The sequence below is a fragment of the Hypanus sabinus genome, chromosome 2, assembly GCF_030144855.1.
Source record: "Hypanus sabinus isolate sHypSab1 chromosome 2, sHypSab1.hap1, whole genome shotgun sequence".
In the NCBI taxonomy this organism is placed as follows: domain Eukaryota; kingdom Metazoa; phylum Chordata; class Chondrichthyes; order Myliobatiformes; family Dasyatidae; genus Hypanus; species Hypanus sabinus.
Genome location: NC_082707.1, coordinates 27,389,510 through 27,405,712, shown reverse-complemented (window position 1 = coordinate 27,405,712; position 16,203 = coordinate 27,389,510). Strand labels below are relative to the sequence as shown.

General features: G+C 38.6%; 1 protein-coding gene across 6 annotated transcripts in view; it reads left to right on the top strand.

The window, feature by feature from the left end:
* Positions 1-16,203, top strand: part of dipk2ab (divergent protein kinase domain 2Ab) — a 202,470-nt gene that overhangs the window by 30,225 nt on the left and 156,042 nt on the right. For 3 of the 6 annotated variants that reach the window (XM_059993641.1, XM_059993666.1, XM_059993672.1), the window contains one exon: positions 10,707-11,577. The exons of 1 other annotated variant lie outside the window; for it this stretch is intronic. In XM_059993641.1, coding sequence (XP_059849624.1) covers positions 10,924-11,577 — 654 coding nt within the window. In that variant the 5' untranslated portion in view covers positions 10,707-10,923. Of the gene's footprint in view, positions 1-8,505; positions 8,583-10,706; positions 11,578-16,203 lie in introns of all 6 variants that reach the window. 2 more of the 6 variants (XM_059993650.1, XM_059993658.1) reach the window with 1 other exon arrangement.

Sequence of the window (16,203 nt, the reverse complement as noted above, 5' to 3'; positions counted from 1 at the left end):
GTTACTTATCAAAGGCTTTGCAAGAGTAATCAGTTCTTGCAGAAAATCAAATCTGGATTCTTCCACTGAAAATAAACTTGTACATCCAACCGTATTAAGTCCTCTGCGTCATTACACATTTTGTTCCCATGCTGATTCTTTGAATCTTGGGTGGCTCACCATCTTGTTTCTTAGTTCATTGGAATGAAATAGTTTATCATCCACAGCAAGTCAGTTCACCTATTTGTACAAAAACTTGACTAAATCCATTAGTACGATTTTACAGAACAAATTCCTGACTACACGGTAGGGATTTTGGACACTCGTCTTTGCCGACATTGTCTCTATAGCTGCTGCGTGTTATAGCTGTAGCTTCAATAAATCTTTTATTGCTATTGCCTCTCCTCCAGGGGCTCAACTCTGAGGTTTTCAAGATAGTAGGGTAAAGATTTTCACTACTAGTTCCACTCTGAACACTTCCTATCATTGTTGTGTTTCTCCCCTTGTCTGTGCTGCGTCAGCAATGCCTCTTAATTCTCTTTTTAAATTGGTAAACCTTGTTTCCATCCCTCCGCAAGAAGAGCTTTCTAACATTACATTTTTGGGTTTAATTAATCTGGTTCATACCAATCAGCATTGAATTTAATGTAGGACTATCTTAGGAACTTAGACTCCAGATGATTCCTCAAGATTTACTCCCAAGCCTTCCCCATGAGTGGGTCTAGTAGCCATGAGGCAGCCAAGGTTTGAGATCAGTGTTTTCCTTCTAGATGAGCTGAGAAGCCCCTTCCTACTGAAGCAATGGTTTTAAGACATCAGTAACCCACCATTGCCCTTCTCCTGTCGATAGAAACAGTTCAGTGCTCAGTAGCTAATCCACATGTGAAGGCCAGGAGCAGCACTTGGTTGTCAGAGGCTATTTGAGATACACACCATTGAGCACTTATAATAGGTATTGGGAGTTTATCCCCACCACCAGCCCCTGCTATAATTACCTCAAGGAATTAATGAGAAACTTACTTGAAGCAATATTCGCAAGGAAATGTAAACATAAATTATGCAAACTTTGCATAATTTACAAAAGAAAAGAACAAATGAAAGCAGTCAGTTTTAGTGCAATGTGACCTTGGAGTTGCCAGTCTAATGATTAAGCTTTTACCAGTTGGTTCAAAAAAGTATCTTATTTTTCAACCTGTTTTTTGAGAACTTATGATGTGCCTATTTAAGGTTCTTGATACCATCTTGAACTCTGCTGCTAAACTTAAAGGCTAGACCTTCCAAAGTCACTGGAGTTATTGCATTCTTTTACAAAAAGATTGAGCTTTTCCTTCAATCTGTTTGTCTAGAAATGTCGTCTTAATACAGCTTGGGTATGCTGCCTGTTTTAGGAATTGGGCGTCATGTATGTATGCAAATGGTATAAATCTGCCTGATGTACTGCTTGAGTATCAACAGGGTCTCAATGCTTGGGATTCTGAGCTGTGAGAGGACAGTGAAATTGTTTTTATTTTACCTTGAATGAATCTGGTTGTTTTGTAGATACACAGAATTTGTGTTTTTTCTGATGCCTTGAGATTGCTGTGTAAGGTTCAGATTTTAGAAACAAGCAGGAGGGTTGGGAATCACAACTCCTTAGTAAATAATGTATTTTGAGTCTGATATGCCTTGATCTTAATTCTTTTTCATTTAATGGACCAAAGGTTGTGCTGGCATAGTGACAGCAACACTGAAGGTTCTGGAGATAAGAGAAGTAGTCCACATTTTACCAAGATCTCACCATGAACCATGAAGATCAATATGAAATAGCAGATGCATATTTTAATTCACTAAAACCTTTGACTCCCTTAGTAAGGAGGGACTGTCAGTTTTGTTGCCTATAATCTATGGTCTCCAATTTGCATTTGCTCCTCCACGGTATGCAAGTTTCCACATTATCAAATCTCAATCCTAACCAGCATCAGTCAGGGCTATGTTGTTGCCTAGTTCTTTTCCTCAATCTTTTTTTTACTGCATTGTTATACAGTGGCATGCAAAGGTTTGAGCATTCCTGGTCAAAATTTCTGTTACTGTGAATAGTTAAGTGAGTAGAAGATGAACTGATCTCCAAAGTTCAAGAAGAATCATTCTTTTCAACATTTTAAGCAAGATCAGTGTATTATTTTTGTTATGTACAATTTTAGAGTGGGGGGGGGGGAAGGAAAGGAATACCATGAAAAAGTTAGGGCACCCTGAGAGATTTGAGCTCTCAGTTAACTTTTACCAAGGTCTCAGACCTTAATTAGCTTGTTAAGGCTATGGCTTGTTCATGGTCATCATTAGGAAAGGCCAGGTGATGCAAATTTCAAAACTTTATAAATACCCTGACTCCTCAAACCTTGTCCTAACAATCAGCAACCATGGGCTGCTCTAAACAGCTGCCTAGCACTCTGAAAATTAAAATAAAGGATGCCTACAAAGCAGGAGAAGGCTATAAAAAGATAGTAAAGCATTTTCAGGTAGCCATTTCCTCAGTTCGTAATGTAATTAAGAAATGGCAGTTAACAGGAATGGTGGAGGTCAAGTTGAGGTCTGGAAGACCAACACAAATATGACCTTCATGGAAGAGTCATCAGAAGAAAACTTCCTTTGCATCAGAAGTCTGCAAAGGAACATCTGAACAAGCCTGATGCATTTGGAAGCAAGTCCTGTAGACTGGTGAAGTTAAAATATAACTTTCTTACCGTAATGAGCCAAGGTATGTTTGGAGAAAAAGGGTGCAGAATTTCATGAAAAGAACACCTCTCCAACTGTTAAGCATGGGGGTGGATCAATCATGTTTTGGGCTTCTCTTGCAGCCAGTGGCATAGGGAACATTTCACTGGTACAGGGAGAATGAATTAAATACCAGCAATTTCTGGAAGCAAATATCACACCCTCTTTTTTTTTTAAAAAAAAAAGCTGAAGATGAAAAGAGGATGGTTTCTATAACAGGATAATGATCATAAACACCTCAAAATCCACAATGGACTACCTCAAGAGGTGCAAGCTGAAGGTTTTGCCATGGCCCTCACAGTCCTCCGACCTAAACATCATCAAAAATCTGTGGAGAGACCTCAGAAGAGTAGCCCAAGAATCTCACAGAACTAGAAGTCTTTAGCAAGGAAGAATGGGGGAAAATCCCCCAAACAAGAGTTGAAAGACTCTGAGCTGGCTACAGAAAGTGTTTACAAGCTGTGATACTTGCCAAAGGTGGTGTAACTGAGTACTGACCATGCAGGGTGCCCAAACTTTTGCTTTGGGCCCTTTTCCTTTTTTGTTATTTTGAAACTGTAAAAGATGGAAATAAAATAATCTTGCTTAAAATATTAAAGAAATGAGTCATCTTTAACTTTATGCCTTTTGAAAATCAGGTCATCTTTTACTTAACTATTCACAGTAACTGAAATTTTGACCTAGGGGTGCCCAAACCTTTGCATGCCACTGTATAAACAACATGCTGGAGGAACTTGGCATGTTAGGCAGCATCTACAGAAATGAATAAACAGTCAATATTTCCATAAGAGCATAAGATATAGGAACAGAATTAGGTTACTAGGCACATTAAGTATTAAAATATAGGTCTTGTAGGTTTCCTTATCTGTATCTCCTCCATTTCCCAGAGATAAAAATTCACCCCATCTTAACAGAGATAGTGTTACTCTTGTCCTAACCTACCACCCCATGAGCCTCTATCCAAGACATCATTCAATGCAACCCACCATCCTCAATCAGATACTATCATCAAGCACATCTTTTTCCCTCTACCCCCCTCCCCCAACTCTTTCAACAGGGATTGCTCCATGTGACTACCTTGTTCATTCATTCCCCCTCCCCTCACTAATCTATTCCTCGCACTTATCCTTGTAAGCAGCCAAAGTGGTACTTCTGCCCATTCACTTCCCTCGCCTCCATTCAGGGCCCCAAACGGTCCTTCCAGGTGAGGCAACGATTCACCTGCAAATCTGTTGGGGTCATCTATATATCTGGCACTCCCAATATGGCCTCCTCTATATTAGTGAGAGCTGTCATAAATTGGGGAACTGGTTTGTTGAACACCTCCATCTGCCAAAAACAGAATTTGCTGCTGACCAACAATTTTATTTCCTTTTCCCATTCCAACATGTTGGTCTGTGGCTACCTCTTGTGCCACAATGAAGCCACTCTCAGTGTGGAGAAGCAAAACCTTATTCCATCTGGCACAAACATTGATTTCTCCTTCTGGTTTTAAAAACAATTCCTCCACTTTTCTACTCCCCACTCTGGGCTCTGACTACTTCTCACTTGTCTATCATCACCCTCTGGTGCCCCTCCTCTTTCCCTTTCTCATTCTGTCCTATCAAATTCCTTTCCCGACCACCTGGCTTCACCAGTCACTTTCTAACAAGTCCTCCTTTCCTCCCCCTCACTTTTTTTTATATATAGACAATAGGTGCAGAAGTAGACCATTCGGCCCCTGGAGTCTGCACTGCCATTCTGGGATCATGGCTGATCATTCACTATCAATACCCAGTCCCTCCCTTGTCCCCATATCCCTTGATTCCCCTATCCATCAGATATCTATCCAGCTCCTTCTTGAAAGCATCCAGAGAATTGGCCTCCACCGTCTTCCGAGGCAGTGCATTCCACACCTCCACAACTCTCTGGGAGAAGAAGCTCTTCCTCAACTCTGTTTTAAATAACTGACCTCTTATTCTCAATCCATGCCCTCTGGTACTGGACTCTCCCAACATCTGGAACATATTTCCTGCCTCAATCCTATCAAATCCTTTAATTATCTTAAATGTTTCAATCAGATCCCCTCTCAATCTCCTCAATTCCAGCGTGTACAAGCCCAATCTCTCCAATCTCTCTGCGTAAGACAGCCCTGCCATCCCAGGAATCAACCTAGTGAATCTACGCTGCACTTCCTCAATTGCCAGAATGTCCTTCCTTAAACCTGGAGACCAAAACTGTACACAATATTCCAGGTGTGGTCTCACCAGGGCCCTGTACAAATGCAAAAGAACATCCTTGCTCTTGTATTCAATTCCCCTTGTAACAAAGGCCAACATTCCATTTGCCCTCTTCACTGCCTGTTGCACTTGCTCATTCACCTTCATTGACTGGTGAACTAGGACTCCTAGGTCTCTTTGCATTTCTCCCTTACCTAACTCGACACCGTTCAGACAATACTCTGCCCTCTTGTTCCAGCTTCCAAAGTGGATAACTTCACATTTATTCACATTGAATGACATCTGCCAAGTATCTGCCCACTCACTCAGCCTATCCAACTCTCCCTGTATTCTCCTAACGTCCTCTTCGCATGTCACACTGCCACCCAGTTTAGTATCGTCAGCAAACTTCAATGCCCTCATCTAAATCATTGACATAAATCGTAAAGAGCTGTGGTCCCAATACAGAGCCCTGTTGTACCCCACTAGTCACCTCCAGCCAGTCTGAGAAACACCCATTCACTGCTACCCTTTGCTTTCTATCTGCCAACCAGTTTTCTATCCATGTTGAAACCCTGTCCCCAATGCCATGAGCTCTGATTTTACTCACCAATCTCCTATGTGACACCTTATCGAATGCCTTCTGAAAATCTAGGTACACAACATCTACTGGCTTACCCTCGTCTAACATCCTTGTTACACCCTCAAAAAACTCCAACAGATTAGTCAAGCATGATTTGCCCTTGGTAAATCCATGCTGGCTCGGCCTAATCCTATTTCTGCCATCTAGATATGCCACTATTTCGTCCTTAATAATGGACTCAAGCATCTTCCCCACGACTGACGTTAGGCTAACAGGGCGATAGTTCTCCGTTTTCTCCTTCCCTCCCTTCTTGAAAAGTGGGACAACATTAGCCACTCTCCAATCTTCAGGAACTGATCCTGAATCTAAGGAACATTGGAAAATGATTACCAATGCATCCGCAATTTCCTGAGCCACCTCTTTTAGAAACCTCGGATGCAGACCATCTGGACCCGGGGATTTATTAGCCTTCAGTCCTACCAGTCTACTCATCACAGTTTCTTTCCTAATGTTAATCTGTCTCAATTTCTCTGATATCTTATGACCCTGGCCCATCCATACATCTGGGAGATTGCTTGTGTCCTCCCTGGTGAAGACAGATCTAAAGTATGCATTAAATTCTGTTACCATTTCCCTGTTTCCCATAACAATTTCTCCCAATTCATTCTTCAAGGGGCCAACATTGTTCTTAACTATCTTCTTTCTCTTCACATAGCTAAAAAAGCTTTTGCTATCCCCTTTTATATTCCTGGCTAGACTGAGCTCATACCTGATTTTTTTCTCTCCGTATTGCTTTTTTAGTTAAGATCTGCTGTTCCTTAAAACTTTCCCAATCATCTGTATTCCCACTCATCTTAGCCCTGTCATACTTCTTTTTCTTTAATGCTATGCAATCTTTGACTTTCTTTGTCGACCACTGTGGCCCCTTCCCCCTCTTTGAATCCTTCCTTCTCATTGGAATGAACTGCATTTGCATCTTTTGTATTATGCCCAAGAATATCTGCCACTGCTGATCCACTGTCTTTCCTGCCAGGGCATCCACCCATTTAACTTTGGCCAGCTCTTCCCTCATGGCTCCGTAGTCTCCTTTATTTAATTGCAACACTGACACCTCTGATCTGCCCCTATCCCTCTCAAATTGTAGATAAAAACTTATCATGTTATGATCACTACTTCCTAATGGCTCCTTTACTTCAAGATCACTTATCAATTCCTGTTCATTACACATCACCAAGTCCAAAATAGCCTCGTTCCTGGTTGGCTCAAGCACAAGCTGTTCCAAAAATACATCCCTTAGACACTCCACAAACTTCCTATCCTGGGGTCCAGCACCTACCTGATTCTCCCAGTCCACCTGCATGTTGAAATCTCCCATAATGACTGCATTACCTTTAGCACATGCCAATGTTAACTCCCTAATCAACTTGTACCCAATATCCACGCTACTGTTTGGGGGCCTGTACACAACACCCATTAGGGTCTTTTTACCCTTATTGTTCCTCAGCTCAATCCACACAGACTCTACTTCCCCTGTTCCCAAGTCACCTCTTGCTAAGGACTGAATCTCATTCCTCACCAACAGGGCCACCCCACCCCCTCTTCCCATATTTCTGTCTCTACGATAGCACGTATACCCTGGTACACTCAATTCCCAGGCCTGATCCCCTTGCAGCCATGTCTCCGTTATCCCAACAATATCATAGTTCCCCATTTTCATCTGAGCTTCAAGCTCATCTGTCTTATTTCTGACACTACGCGCATTCAAGTATAGAATTCTTAGCCCATTCCTCCTCTCTTTGCTTAAAACACTGTCTACTGCACCTAACCCAGCTCCTTGAACTTCCATCGGGCAAATTGCACCCTGAATTTTGATGACCTTCTCAAGATCACCCAAACCTTGTACACATTTAACCCCATGCACCTTCTGACCAACCCTCTGGATCTGGATCCCTGCCCCCTGCACATCTAGTTTAAACCCCCCCGAGCAGCACTGGCAAATACTCCTGCAAGAATGTTAGTACCCCTCCGGTTCAGATGTAGACCATCCCTTCGAAACAGATCCCAATGTCCCTGGAACAAAGACCAATTATCCAAAAACCTGAACCCTTCCTTCCTGCACCATGCTCTCAGCCTCGTATTAATGTGCATAATCATTCTATTCTTCGCCTCACTCGCACGTGGCACAGGTAGCAATCCCGAGATTGTCACCCTGGAGGTCCTGCCTTTCAGCTTCACTCCTAACTCCCTGAACTCTCTAAGCAGGACCCCCTCACTCACCTTACCTACATCATTTATATATACTGGCATTTTTTCCCTTTCCAGTCCTGTGAAGGATATCTGCCCGAAATGTTGACTGTTAATTAATTTCCTTAGATGCTGCCTGACCTGCTGAGTTCATTCAGCATTTTGTGTATTGCTTTGGATTTCCAGTGTCTTCAGAATTCCTGTTTACACGTTGTTATACTCCAATCTAATATACTGTATCCCATCAGAATAAAGCTAATTTTCACAATTAATGGGACATTTGTTCAAATGTAGCATCCATTGTATTTGCCATTACTTTAATCTTGGATGAGCTGCATTGTGCAGGTGATGCTTGTGTTTATGTATGTTTGGGGACTGAACTCCAAACCAGCATTGACATATTCAGTGATACACCTGAGAGGATCGACCTAATGCTGAATGAAACTAGCGTATTTCTGTTGCATAATATTAAATTAGCAACTTAGGTTGTTATACTTGTCATTTAGTATGGTTGCTAATATAGTTTCATAGTACTAGTTTTAAATGTATGTAGTAGAGTAAAATTTAGTGACCCCCCCCCCCCCCCCCCCATCTATGATGAAGAAAAGAAATCACAAAACATCCAACTATATTATCTATGTTTTGACATTAGGATTAACTTGCAGAATGAAAATGTTATTTTAATCTATGATTATTTTTCTTTAAATATGACCTACACCCTTGCCTCATCAGGCTTTCTTTTCATTAAAGGTCATATTCTTGAGGCACTGTGGTCATTGGTTATTGCATACTGTGCAAATGTTTGAAGCATTCAAATGAGACCAGAAGTGAGTAAATTATACTTATTTGCTTTCCATCATAACATGAAGATGTCTTAGCTGAAGCACTTTTAGATACAATATCGAAAATGTCAGCTACTTCATGCACAGCAACATTTCCCAAAAAGACAATAGAACTACTATTTTGACCTGTTGGCTTAAAACTTAATTTTTACTCTAAATAGCTATATGCACTTCTTCACACTTTCTTGCAGAAGTTGCCTGAGTTGGTTTAATTCCTTGTCTGAAAATAGCACCTACAAAAATGTAGCACTCAGTTTCAGGCAGGGGTTCCTAAATTTTTTTACACCATGGACTTCTACCATTAATTGAGGGGGGTCTATGGATCCCAGGATGGGAACCCCTGATTTAGGGAGAAATTCTAGCTTTGTTAGTACCATACAAATCATGGAATCATACAACATAGCAATTGCCATTCAGCCTAACTGGTTCGCATCAACCTTGCATGATTAGTCCCATCTGCCAGCTCTTGGTCTTTCGCTTTCTGTGCTCGGGCAATTCAAGTACTCAATTTGGCACCTTTTAAATGATGTCGAGGACCCAGCTTCAACCACTCTAGACTGTACATTCCACATACTTGTCACATTAGATTTGTAGATCCCTTCTCAATCTCTTCACTCTTGCTTTAAACTTATGTCCTCTAGCTTTATCTCTCTTGAAAAGGAAAAGTTTCTGGCAGTCTTCTGTATCTACACCACTCAATTTTAATCATGCACCCTCTTAATCTGTCTCTCTTCATAACAGTACCTTGATGAATCTTCACTGAACTCTGCCCAATCATATCCTCCTTTCACTGGAATTGCAGTGAATTCCGGTATTCAGTGGAATACTGAATACTCCATGCAGTATTCCAGTGGCAATCGAGGTTTTATAAAGTTGAAACATAATTTTTTGTATGCCATAAACCTTCCTAATCCCTTTTTTGGTGTTGCTACCTTCAAGGATCTGTGAACTTGTATTCCAAGGTTCTCTGTCCCCTGGGACCCCACTACTCATGGTGTATGTCTCATTATTACCTGATTAATACATTGAAAATAACTTTCCAGTTTCATATTACTCCCACCCCCATAACTGTTTACACTCCGCCAATATTTCTGTTAGCCATAAACTTATTGACTGTATCTTCCACATCCACATCCAAGTCTTTCATGTATGACAGACAGACATACTTTATTGATCCCGAGGGAAATTCGGTTTTGTTAGTCACACCAAGAATAGTGTAGAAATATAGCAATATAAAACCATAAATAAGTAATAGGTGAATTACGCCAAGTGGAAATAAGTCCAGGACCAGCCTATTGGCTCAGGGTGTCTGACACTCTGAGGGAGGAGTTGTAAAGTTTGATGGCCACAGGCAGGAATGACTTCCGATAACACTCAGTGTTGCATCTCGGTGGAATAAATCTCTGGCTGAATGTACTCCTGTGCCTAACCAGTTACATACAGCAAAGGTCCTCGTGCTGATCCTTGTGGGACATCACTAGTTACAGTGATCCGATTTCAAAAACTGCCCTTATCATCTTCTGTCTCCTTTTACCATTGCAGTTTTGAATTCTATTTGCCAACTTGCCATGGATCGTGTCGGTCTTCACCTTTGAACTATTGTCCCATGTGGGACTTTGTTAAAGGTCTTGGTAAAATTCTTGCAAATCACTTGTACTGTCCTCCTCTCAATGATACACTCATTTACTCTGGAGTGTGAGAATATACCTTCTCATGGAGATGTGAGTGAGCGTAGTCTGGCATCTTTTCATGTAGACATTAGAAGTTAGCTCTTAAATATTATTGCCCAAAATTGTGCGGAGTTGAAGCAGAAGATCTTAATAAAACATACTAATATTGTATGTTGATCAGCTGCCAACAATATATTTATTACTGTTGCTTTTTTGTTGTCATGGATTATTACTTCATGTTTTTAGAAAATATTTATCCAAACTTTACACACCATTATCATTCAACCCCCTGCCAACTTTAGTCTATATTAAGAAAATACTGTTTTTGAAACTTTTAAAATTTGTTTGAAGTTGTATGCTATTTAGATATGATTGCAATTTTTTTTCTCTAGCCGAAACAGTTGTACTATAGCAGTTATGTTTTGTTTTTTTTTCTCAGACTGATCACCAGAACAGGAAGTTCCTTGGACAGATATGCTGAGAATTTGAAGATGTGAGATGCGTGAATCCATGGAAGCAGTCGTCTCTTAGGATCGTTTACCTGATCAAATTTAAAATAAAACTGAGTATGTGAGGGGAAAGTAGTCTGTCAACATTGACTTTTTATAAAGAATCATCAGTGTTAATGAGTCTTTAAAGTTGATGCAGACAGAACCATGTGGCGATTATTTACATTGAAGCTTGGTCGCTTATACTGCTGCTTTAAGTTTCTCTTTGTGGTGAGTCTGTTGGTGTTCATGTTAATGAATAGTCACACATTATTTGACTCCTTTCAGAAGAATGAACTTGCGGATCGTCGTTTTATTAGCCTCAACAAATGTCCAGCGTGCTTTGGTACTAGTTGGTGTCGTAAATTTATGAATGGCCAAATCACATTTGAAACATGGGGTCGTCTACGAATTCTGGATTTTTTGAATGTGAAAAATGTCTACTTCGCTCAGTATGGGGAGCCAAGGGAAGGCGCAAGGCGTGTTGTTCTCAAACGCTTGGGTTCTAATCAAGAACTGACAGAGATGGATCAAAAGATCTGCAAACGGGCCACAGGGCGACCCCGTTGTGATGTTACACAAGCTATATACAAGACTCAGTTTTCCCGTTTAAATGGAGAAGTTCGGTTACTAACTCCAGATATTGTGGAAGGATGGTCAGACTTGGTGCATTGTCCGTCGCAAAGACTCCTAGACAGAATTGTACGCAGGTATGCTGAAACAAAGGATTCTGGAAGCTTCTTGATGAAGAATTTGAAGGACTCTGAGCGGATGCAGCTGCTTCTAACATTGGCTTTTAACCCAGAGCCCCTAGTTCTTCAGGTATGATATGTATCTTAAATTTTTTTGCAGAATTTGATTCAGATGGCTTGATTAATCATTCCAAAATCATTGCTAAGTCATTTTAATTTTTTCTTCTGTATGTGCATGGAGTAATAACTAAGTTGAAGGATTCTGATGGTCAATTACTCAATCTTTGTTCAGATAATGATATTATTTTGGCAGTTATTGCTTGCCTCTTTAATATTGCTTTTAATACAGAATAATCTTAATTAAATTAAGAAAAAATAAATTAAGGAAAAAGTGCTCTTGTAGCCACTCGAGTTCTTGATTTATTCAAGAAATTGGGTTTGTGTGGTAAATCTTTCATACATATGGACATAAAATGCACAAAAGCAAGATGGTTTTTTTTGATCGAATAATGAAATGTAATGAAATTCTATAAACCAAGGGTTGGCAGTAATGGTATTTAATAATCTTTTTGTAAAGTAAAATTGAGATTTTGAAGCAGTAAGAAGTTCAAATTTGTAAACTAATGGTTATTATCTTGAGATTAAAATCCTGTTAGTAATTTTGAGTTTATTAGGATACTATATCCATCAAATAGAAATTGCTTGTGGTTTGATATTGTTCCTTTTGTTCAACATAACATTGCATTGACAAAGGTAGTAGACTAAAATGGAGAATAGAATTGCATGAGTTGATATGGACTCAGCCAAATGGCTTCTTCTTGGCCATAAAAGTCCAGCGTAGGTATCTTGTTTATGTAGAGAGGTTATTTAGAGGTACAGTGCGAAATAGGCCCTTCCGGCCCAACGAGCTGAGCCGCTCAGCAATTCACCTATTTACCACTAGCTTCATCACAATCTCCTAACTGTCTTTGAACTTTGGGAGCAAATTAGAGGCCCACATGGTACAAACACTTTACAGATGCTGCCAGAATTGAACTCCTAACTCTGCCCGAGCTGCAATAACGTCGTATTGACCACTATGCTACCATGGCACCCCATGCTTTCAAGCGAAGAGTCATTGAATCGTATTGTTCTGAATAAATTTTTTTTATTGAATTTTCAAATAGGTTACAGAAAGAAAAAAAATTATCAACCCTTCCCCCCCTCCCCTTAACCCCTCACCCCAACATATCCCTATAGAAAAAAAGAGAAGAAAGAAAGAGTTCATAATAGCTTTTATATGTATATTTATTTATTTCCCCAGATAACCAATAATTTTATCTTCGGAGTACCTATATATTTAATCCTATCTTTTGTAAATAAGGGTGCCAAATTTTCAGAAATATTTCATATTTATCTCTTAAATTATAAGTGAAATAATAATTTCAAGTGGAATGCAGCTAAAAATTTCATTCTTCCAACAATCAATACTTACATATGAATCTGATTTCCAAGTAACTGCAATAGCCTTTTTGGTTACTGCCATTGCAATTTTAATGAATTCTTTCTGATATTTATTCAATTTGGATTTCGATTTTATCCCTTCAATATCGCCTGGTAAAAATAATGTTGGATTATGTGGAAGTTGTATTCCAATAATTTGTTCCAGTAAAACTCTTAAATTTGTCCAAAGGTTGAATTTTAAAACAAGACCAAGTAGAGTGTAAAAAAAGTACCAATTTCTTGATTACATCAGAAGCATTGATCAGATAAATTTGGTTTAATTTATTTATTTCATGTTGTGTAATATATAATTGATATAAAACAATTATATTGCACTAGTCTTAGCCGGATATTTATTGTATTTGTCATACTGTCAAGACATAGTCTTGACCAATTTGTTTCTTCAATTTTAATATTCAAATCAGTTTCCTATTTTTGTCTTGACTTATGAATTCCTTGTTTAATTGCCTGCTTTTGAATCAAACTATACATACAGGAAATACATTTTTAAATTTTTACTTTTTGAGTTAAAATTTCTATTTCATTAGGTTTTGGCAATAACATTGTTTGACCCAATTTATCTCTTAAATAAACCCTTAATTAGAAATAACAAAAAAGATGGGCTAGAATAGAACTAGATAAAATTGGAGAAAATATACCAGAAGATTTTATATATAAGTGGGAATCTAAATGGATATGGGAAAAGAAAGAATCTCCTATATTAAAACATTTGATTTTATGGAATAAGATAAATGTTGATGAGAGAAATCTTTATTAGCAAGGAGACCTTTAATTCAAAATAAACTTATTCCTTTTACAATGGATAACCAACTTTTATACAGCTGGTTTGAAAAAGGGATTAGATATATAGGAGATTGTTTTGAAGGAGGTATATTAATGTCATTTGATCAATTAAAGAATAAATATAAAATATCAAACAACACTTTTTTGTTAGCTCTGAATATTTTTGAGTTGCTATTTGCTGCTAGAAATCTTTTGCTATGCCTTCTTGGAGATAGGACATGAATGTAAATAATTTGGGTAGATTTTAAAACCTCTCTGTTAACTCTCTGTAATGGCTTACTTCATTGTATTTTTGTTTACTAATAGGTAGTTAAAATACTATCTCAAAACTCATTTTCACAATATCAAATTATTGGTAGCTTGCATGCAGCATTTGGTTATTTGTAGTTTATTAAATGGCTGTTCCAGTCACTGAGCATTAAGTTTTCACTTTGAAAAATTAGTTCTGAGTTCATCTCCATATGGTGAATAGGTGTGCAGACATGGGCTGCTGTGCATTGAAGGAGATGCAGTGCTTTGCTGCCTTGGACATTGTAAAGGAAACTTAATTTACAAGCAAGTAAACTTGAGTGCTGGTGGTCCACCAAACCAATCTGAAATTTTAAACTGGAAAATGGCAAATGCAGGGTAAGGCAGCAGCTGAGAATTTAAAATTAGCTGATCAACAAATAGAGATGGTGTTTGAGCTCTAGTAAGATATTGGAAAAGCTGAGGACTGGTGCCCAGATTATGATAACTCTTGATGTGGTTTGAATGGTAATGAAAGGGGATAATGCTAGTTCCTCTTGTTCCTCTGTATTTTACAACACACTGAAGTTTATCTTTAGTAAAATTTTCTGTCTCATAACAAGGAATTACAAGCAAAAGTGATCTATGGTTTCTGGGCAGTAATCTTTTCCTTACTGTCTAAACTACAATTTGGTTTCATCATATATTGTGTGAAATCAGTTACAAATTTGAATTCATGTAACAGTTGCAGATGTCTTTCATTGCTTTTTGGCTGCCTAACAAGATAACAATCAGCTTGCACATAGTTTAGAGTTGTCCTGAGATTATTGCATGTTGTGTCATAAACAGAGCTTTCAGATTAATATTCAGTGATCAATTTGTACGTCTTTATCTTGGTTTTACCAAAATCTAGTTGAATTTATTTTTCTGTAATCAGATGATTTTCTTCTTGTTTTAAATGAAAAAGATGAAGCATGTTTCACTCACACTGGTTTTGTCCGGAATTAAGCTGTTTACTCAGTTTAGTGAGTTTGTTCAGTTCAGAATTTTAAAAAGAACAAAAACAAAGCTTGGATTATTCTTCTAAACCAAGCAAAAAATAGCAAAAACTAATCAATTTGTTAGATCTCATTACCAGATTAACAGAATTACTAAACTGAACCTAAATACAGAATTGTTAATTAAGTTGCTGATAGGAATAAAACCTGGTATAGCAAAAGTAAGATACATGAAGAATGCAATAGGTCATTTTACCTATGCAAAATGGTCTGTTGCTGTAAATGATAATCAAAAGAAGTGCACATCCTGAAAATCCGAAACCTTAATTCTGTTTCTCTTTCCACAGATGCTGCCTGACTGGCTGAGTATTTCCATATTTTTGTTTGTATCTCTGTTATTGCTAGTGCTCTTGCATGAGAAATGAGTGTTCATTTGAAAGAGGCTATGTCCAGGTTACCCTGTTTGAGTTGAAGGCAATTTAGCTGGTGTGGCCAGAGGTAGAAACTGGTCCTGCAGCACTGATTTGAATCTTCCTCCCCCCCCCCCCCCCAGGGGGCACAGTATAGTTGAGACCAGATCATGAAGTTCCTCAGGTTTTTTTTATTGACAAAAAAAATAGTGGAAGGTTTGTGTATGGTAGAATGGGAGATAGAACTGAAGTTTGCTTTGAGTTTTGCTCCGTTTGTGCCAGTCATTTTGAAGCAGCTTTGCCACATTGACAGCCCGTTGCCTGGGGTACTTGGTTTCCTTTTCGTGCAGTTGTTTCAGCTGGAGTTTTTTTTCTCTGATCTCAGTACTCATCTCATTTTGAGTCATTCAACATTTTTCATTTATAAAATTGTGATCGTACTTACAACTATGTATATGGATTTATTTTCTAATTTTGGTAACTTAAGGTGGTTGAATCTGAACAAAATAGTGACTACCCTTTTTTTTCAATAGACCATTTAAACAGACATCACTCAGTCAAAAGGAAAGAAAAAGCTGGTATATAGTAATAAAGCATAATCTTTATGTCAATAAGTTGTCTAGATTAGAAAGATGAGCCATGAGTGAGCTTCTTGTCAGTTAATATTCGTGTGCTGCACTGCTATATGTTGATGTGGCAGGTGATACTGAAATAATTATCATGAGTTTCCTTTCCTGATTTCAGTTCAGTGGCATTGAATTTTGGTGTGATTGTATCATTGCAGAAGCTAAAAACAATATTGTTGAAGTAACACTCACCCCCCGCCCCCACAGT